The sequence below is a fragment of the Saccostrea cucullata genome, unplaced genomic scaffold (genome assembly GCF_032062105.1).
Source record: "Saccostrea cucullata isolate Sc308-1 unplaced genomic scaffold, CSIRO_AGI_Scuc_v1 ctg5300, whole genome shotgun sequence".
NCBI lineage: Eukaryota > Metazoa > Mollusca > Bivalvia > Ostreida > Ostreidae > Saccostrea > Saccostrea cuccullata.
In genome coordinates, this window is record NW_026930546.1 from 33818 (window position 1) to 40776 (window position 6959).

The 6959-nt window shown below is 35.0% G+C and overlaps 1 protein-coding gene across 1 annotated transcript; it reads right to left on the bottom strand.

The window, feature by feature from the left end:
• Positions 1-1461: 1461 nt before the first annotated feature.
• On the bottom strand, positions 1462-6737 carry LOC134228961 (death-associated inhibitor of apoptosis 1-like). The gene is made up of 3 exons (XM_062710662.1): positions 6684-6737; positions 2167-2460; positions 1462-1806 (listed from the first exon to the last, which is right to left on the bottom strand). Exons 1-3 carry the CDS (start codon positions 6727-6729, stop codon positions 1496-1498), a joined length of 651 nt encoding a protein of 216 aa, XP_062566646.1. The 5' UTR covers positions 6730-6737; the 3' UTR covers positions 1462-1495.
• Between the last annotated feature and the right edge of the window lie 222 nt (positions 6738-6959).

Genomic DNA, 6959 nt, shown 5'->3' on the forward strand with positions numbered 1-6959 from the left:
TTTTAGTCTAAAATCAGTGGTTCAATTTCATTCATTTTGACACATTTCAATCTTTTTATTTCATTTCTATCATTCTATTGAATTTTTGTCAAGTTTTTTTAATCGGTGTATTTAAAGGAAAGGATAGCATATTTACATATGAATTTGTAATTCGCAAACTAAGTAAGTTAATTTTTACATCAAAATGCATTCAAATATACTGATTTCAATATCTTTTACTAATTTAATGTCTATATAAACAGCGTTTCACATTAATATTGTTTAATTCAGTTAATTCAAATTATATGTTATAAAAGTGTGATAAATAACTTGGAAGCTAGAGGTTCTGATAAAAGTTCAAAGAAATTCTCAAATTACAACTCAAATTCAATAGTTCATGTAATTTATCACCAAATATTTCCATTTCTAATTTTTTTTTCTCTCTGTGATAACTCTTTGAAAGTTAGCGGAGTTGATTTCTTGATAATTCTACCGGAAAGTAAATTAGGCAGCCCGACTGGTATGGAGCTAAGGAGACATCTGTCTCTGTGTCTGACGCTAAGGAGGCTAAATATGCATGTAAATCTCATGCGGCTGCCTTTGTGTTTGACGTCAGTGTGCGAGGACTATTGAAATTGGCATGGAAGTCCTCGTGTAATTTAAATCCATGTCTACATTTTTAAAGACTATAAATCTACCATTTTATTTCAAAATGAAATGGAAATATAAGGAACCACTGTTTAGTTAGCATAGTATGCCAGGGGCATCAACGATAGTGGGAAACATGAGATAATTTATGCATAAAGGGCTTAGACTGTTATGCATACATTATCCCATGTTTCCCCCTATCTTTGATGTCCCTGGCATACTATATATACCAACTTATAATGGACAGTAATTACCTATTAAAACGAACCTCATGTCTACGTGTAGACGGACATGAAATTAATATTATACAATTATAGCCCTTTGATGAGGTCAATCCCTACAGAGTGCAAGGTCGATATGTATGGTTTCTCTATGGTCTATATATATAGGAATTGTACCGAATTAAAGGGCTAAAATTGTTTTATTATTTTTTATCAGTAAATAAGAAATTTCTGGCAGCTGCAGTATCTGGTTATAGTAACAGACTATTTTGACGTCAACACTATTGTTGCTTCACAACAGAACTTTCCAATTTTAGGAACAGCATGTTTATAATTTTAAAAATAGAAACATCCAGTCTATCACACTTTTTTAATACTTGATCATGTGATCTAGTTAGAGCCAATCAGATAGCTGACAACAATCGAGAATTTTTTTTTAATAATTCTCCGGTCTGAATAATTTTTTTTGTATATCCGTAAATATTATGTAAGAAAATTGCTCAAATCATGTATAGCAAAGAAACTTAAAATGCCCAATGTTATTGACTGATAAATATGAAAAAAGAAGAGAATATAATAAAAACAATTATTACAGTACGTTATAATATTGCAAATTATCTAAATTGAGTCGAAAAATAAGAAGGATTTTAAAATTTTAAGCTTACTTTTATTGTTCTGACAATAAACATATAGTAGATACGGCGATCGGATAATATAGACCTCCGTGTGGAATATCTTTTATTCATGTTTTCCCTTCCGCGTAATTTGTAGAATTTTTTCTGTATAATTACGTAGATTTCTTCTATTTCCTGCTGACAGACTGGACATATACTCAACAGATTAGCACATTGATGACAAGCATACAAATGGCAGCATGGCATAAACAGAGCATTAATTTCACCATCTACGCATATTTTACACGGGTTTATTGTATTCTTTCGTCTCTGGTATTCTGAGTCTAAAAAGAAAAGTTGAATGAAATTAAAGTACGTACAGCACAGAAATCTGAGGGTATTGATATCATTTATTTTTCGTGTTCCCAAAACATTTACTTTGTATAAGGAAAATGTTGCATCTTTCTTCACCCATTTTAATTTATCCCAGTGAACGAAGTTATGATAATATAGATAATATACGTGGCGATTTAAAAAAAAATTCTTTGATACAACGGTGCTTTAAAAAGGTGTAGATCGGCAGAGTTTCTTTAGGATGTTCTTATATGTTAGTGTACCAAGTATGCGACCCGATCTAATTTACCTAGATTGCTTTTATGTTTATGTATATGGTTATATTAAAATATCTTATAATGGTTTCATACTTCCACTGAAAAGGGCGTACAATCCCCCTGTTATTGTGCCAATGACAGTTTTTGCAGCATTAGATAGTCCAACAGCTCCTACTCTCTGTAGTGTAGAGACCAGACCGCCCGCCGCTACTCCTCCGCCCCTAAAGATCGCTTCCCAAGACATCATACGGGCAGCCAGGGAGCCTCCAACAATCCCAGCGCTGGAGAACCCCATTGCCGATACAGCCAAGGGCACCGCTGCCACGGCAAAGCCACCCACTAATACACTAACTCCTGCCACTTTGACAAACCGCCAAAGTTTTTCTGCTGTAATGAGACAAACGGGATTAATTAACTGCATGTTTTAATGCCATAGTATTAATGCCCTAGCCATTATAATGTAGTTTTTTCCTTCACCGAAACATGCTAAAACTTCAGAAAAAGATTAAAGATCAAGGTCTGTTTCGTATATATAGGTTTCTACTTCTACCGGTGAGTGGCCTCCGTCAATTTCCTAACTATGATGCCATGCACCAGGTGTGCACATGTTTAAAAAAAATGAAAATGTAACAGTTGTGACAGTTTTTCTTACGCATGTTACAGGTGAGTTAAAAATGAATTATTTGGCTGGTGACTTATTGTCGGAGGCGAGCCGTGAAACAGTCAAGGCTCGGAGAAATCACGGTAGAGGTGGGAAGGGCATTCCACTCCAGGATGGTACGTGGATAGAATGACTCCTTCCTCACTGAAGTTCGGCATGATGGTAACTGAAATGCCAGAATATTGTTGTTTCTACCGTAGTTGTTTTGTCTTCAGTTCTAAGTTTTTGGCTGGTGTCAATCTTAACTTTGTTGTTAACAAGCTTGTAAGTGACACTTAGGCTGGATATCCTTCGTCTCTCTTCTAATGACGGCCATTCCAGCTGATTTAGCATCTCGGTTACAGAAGAGGCGTTGTGGCATATATTGTGGACATACTGAGCTGCTCTTTGCTGAATCATTTCGATTTTATTAATATTTGACTTTTGATCAGGATTCCAGGCGGCACTGGCATACTCAACAGTTGGTCTTACTAATGATTTGTATGCTTTCTCCTTGATGTTGTATTACTTATGTTGATTTTTCTTTTGAGAAAGCCAATAGTGCCGTTTGCTTTAGTGGTGATGTAAATTATTTGTATGTTGAGCCAACTTCAAATCTGACGAGATGGTTAACGCCTAGATAGGTTGTATAGGTCTGTAGGTATAGATTCAAAAATTGTTCCCTTGTGCGTCTTAGCTTTTCTGAGTCAAATGAGGAGAAAATGCATACTTATTTCCTTGTCCAAGATTTTTTTAAATTTATTTATTCCCTCTTTATGAGTTTCATAGGTACAGTCATAAAATTATTGAACATTTTTTCACGTGAGATTGAGGCACATAGCATCAGGGGGTCGGGGACAATTTTTTACTGGCATAACTTTTTACTAGAGTAAGTGATGCTTCACTGATTGATTGATTGTATATTGTTCAACATCCTTGTCGAGAATTTTTCACTCATATGGAGACGTCACCATTTGCCGGCGGAGAGCTGCAAATTTTTTTCCTATATACTCGGGACTTAGGATCATTTAGCAGGGAGGGATCTTTTTCGTGTAAACACCTACTGCGACACGGGATCTCGGTTTATACGGTCTCATCCAAAGGACCGGTCTCCACGTCCCACAGTGGGAATCGAATCCGCGACGTAAGGATCAACTCCTTACTTCGGGACTCTAAAGCAGACGCTCTACCACTGCGCCACGCGGGCGACAAATGTTGAAAGTGTTGAAAGTCTGCACACACACACACACCATTTTTGTTGTGGTAGGGAAGTATAACAGAAAAGTGGCGAAAAAATTGATTCGAAATATGTTAAAATCCAGCCTCCCAACCCCACCCGAGATAGGATTTTTGAGTTTGGACAAAGTTCTTTTTTTTGGGAGTTGAACTATGTTCAATCTCCCATGGTCATCACGTATTTAACATGCGCAGTAATTTGTGTTGGTTATATAGCTCGCCGAAAGCGAGGCTACTGTGTCGGCTGATTTACTCCGATGATATTCAACAGAAAACATGCATAAACATCCGCCACAAATAGTTCATGTCATCTTCTCCTGAATTGATCTAATTTTCATAATTTGAAATGTAAGTAAATTGTACTTATGTAATAATGAATATAATCTTATTTTGAATATTAGATTTCGTTCAAAGTAAAACTAAATTATAAAGAACCTCAAAAGTTTTTCGTAATGGAACTCATTTTTTGTGTGACGTCATACACTGAAAAAGATACGATCGACAACTCTACATACTAACGGCAAGCGGTAAATCTAGTCGCCCCAACGCCCGACGGTCCCGGATTTTTAGCAATTTTTTTTTACCGGTGCATAGAATTTATTCAAGCTTTTCATGAACGTTTTCTTGGTTTAAATGAATTCATTAATGCATAAAAACTTTAGGAAACATGCGTATTTATTACTAAATCAGCAGTATCATCTGCCAAAAGCGGTAAATCTAGTACTCTGTTATAAATGTTAAAACCAAAGAACGGACACTGATGTTTTCGTAAAATCATTTCCTAAAAACAACAAAATGAAGGGTTTTTTTTAATAAAAGGAAAACCTCATATACATACCAGATACATGTAACTCGTACGCATACAAACTCTCAAATATACCACTGTTTTTATGTTTGGTCATTAAATATTTGTTTTAAACTTCGTATTGCTTTTTTCTTCACAATATTTAAAAAAGATTAAGTTCTGACGTACTCCATGTATAATGTTCGTGTAATTGAAAAACATTTATATTCACAGAGAAGTTTTATATAACAAACCTGTTAGCTCTTAAAAGGATACTGTGTTAAAATCCACATTATATCATATACCTAGGAGTGTATCATACCTGATACAGGCGTTTTGGACTTGGCGAGACAGCGAATCGGAAGTAGGGCTGTCTCGCCCTCAGGGCTGAGATATTTCTGTCTCGGCCCGTCGTCAAGGGGCTGTCTCGCCCTCAAATTTCAAATCATTATTTCTGTTTAATTTGTGTGAATTAAGAGTAAAATTCATGTTTAAGTATTAAAGAGAAACATTATATATCGAAAAATTTAACCAGAATCTTTAAAAAATATTTTTGCATATTAGAATTTTGAGAAAATTGTTTTTGAAAAGTGCGCCAAATGATTGCATTTGTGACGTAGGAGAGGAAACTCTTGTTTACTTCTAGGACAGCAACAAGTCATGTTTTGAAACAATGGACGTTTATTTGCTTTGACAGTAAGACAATACCAAGTTTTCATTTAATGTGCCATTTTTAATTAAATATATATATTGTAAACAAAACAAATATTTACTATAAATCTCAGGTTTACAAATTGTAACGATTCGTTGACGAAGTTGTTCGATCCAAAGTGAAAGTAGAATATTTTTAAGTTTGGGACCTTTTAAATCTTTGTTATCTAATGTGCTTCGAAATGAAATGTTTCAAAACACCAGGACTATTCTTTTTAATGACCAGACCAGGCAAATCTATCTCTATTTGATTATTCACCGTCAAGCAACATCTCCAGGAACATCGAAATAAAGAAAGATAACTCTAATATTTTGTTATGACAAAATTATAGGCTAAATATCAAAATATTTGTTCTTTTCTTTGAATTTAAATATATGATATAAACAACATCACACACCACTGTTTTGATTTCGACCCTTGTATCAGCCCTCGGGTGGTCTCGGCCCGCGCCCTCCGGCCTTGGGCCGATACCAACCGCTCGGGCTGATACCAGGGCCGAGATCAAAACAGCAGTGTGATATTCTATATTTATCAACATTGATATTATTCCTGCGAAACTGAAATTTTCATAACACATGGGTAAAGGTGCCAAGGAAAATTATCTTACAAATTTGAAGATTGTGAGCAGTGAATTATATAAATGATCAACCGCCTCTAATATGAATATAATGGCAGTGTCCATGTTTTGCAATGGGAAACCCAAAATATGTGTAAGATGGAAAAGTAATAGAAGATGCACAACGGCAATATGTAATAAAGATTCTATAAAAATTTCGTTCAGTAGTGTAAGAGGAGTTGCGGATAAGAGATGGGTATGCCTAAAGCGTAACAAACAGATAGACGGAAATCCAGATTAATAAATACCCTCCCGCTTTTCATGCAGGGGGTATAAAAAAGGACTAGGCAGGCAACAATTTGGCCCCTGCATTTTTTTTTTTTTTTTGCTATTCAGTGTCTCTGAATGTCTTTCTCAAGATTTTTGCAACTCAAAAAATCTGAAACACTTGTCTGTATTTGAAATAATAATATTGTTCATTCATTTAACCTCCCGATCAAAGATTTTATTTAACACCATGTTCAACTCCCATGAGTGCTTTCAGTACTTTGATTTTTTTTTGCTCGTCTGATTTTTTCATGAAGTTAAGCTAAGTTAAAAATATTCTCTGGCTGCTCCATCTCCCTCCTTTCAAAAACAAGCGTTACGTTATTGAGATTCCCAAATAAACACGAATACATACCATTCCTGTTTCTATCAATTGTTTGTATCCTATGATCAAACTCCATTACTTTGTACTATAGTATAGTTCACAAATTCTGTAGCTCTCTATATATCCTTTTTGCTGCTGTATCAGTTTGAAAAACTGTGCGTTGAATCAATGATGTAACGTAAATTGTGACGTCACAAATATGATACGTCAAAATCTAGTAATTTATTTTAAGTGCTATATTCATTATGACGTCATAATTTGATAAACTTTTTTAAAAGCTGTGCACTACTCACAGTGCGTTAAATT

Coding starts and splice junctions, on each gene's coding strand:
- LOC134228961 (XM_062710662.1), bottom strand. CDS start 6,729: ATGGAGTTTGATCATAGGATACAAACAATTGATAGAAACAGGAATG. Junction 2,461..6,683: donor AATTGATAGAAACAGGAATG/GTATGTATTCGT, acceptor GTCTCATTACAG/CAGAAAAACTTTGGCGGTTT. Junction 1,807..2,166: donor GTACGCCCTTTTCAGTGGAA/GTATGAAACCAT, acceptor TTTTCTTTTTAG/ACTCAGAATACCAGAGACGA.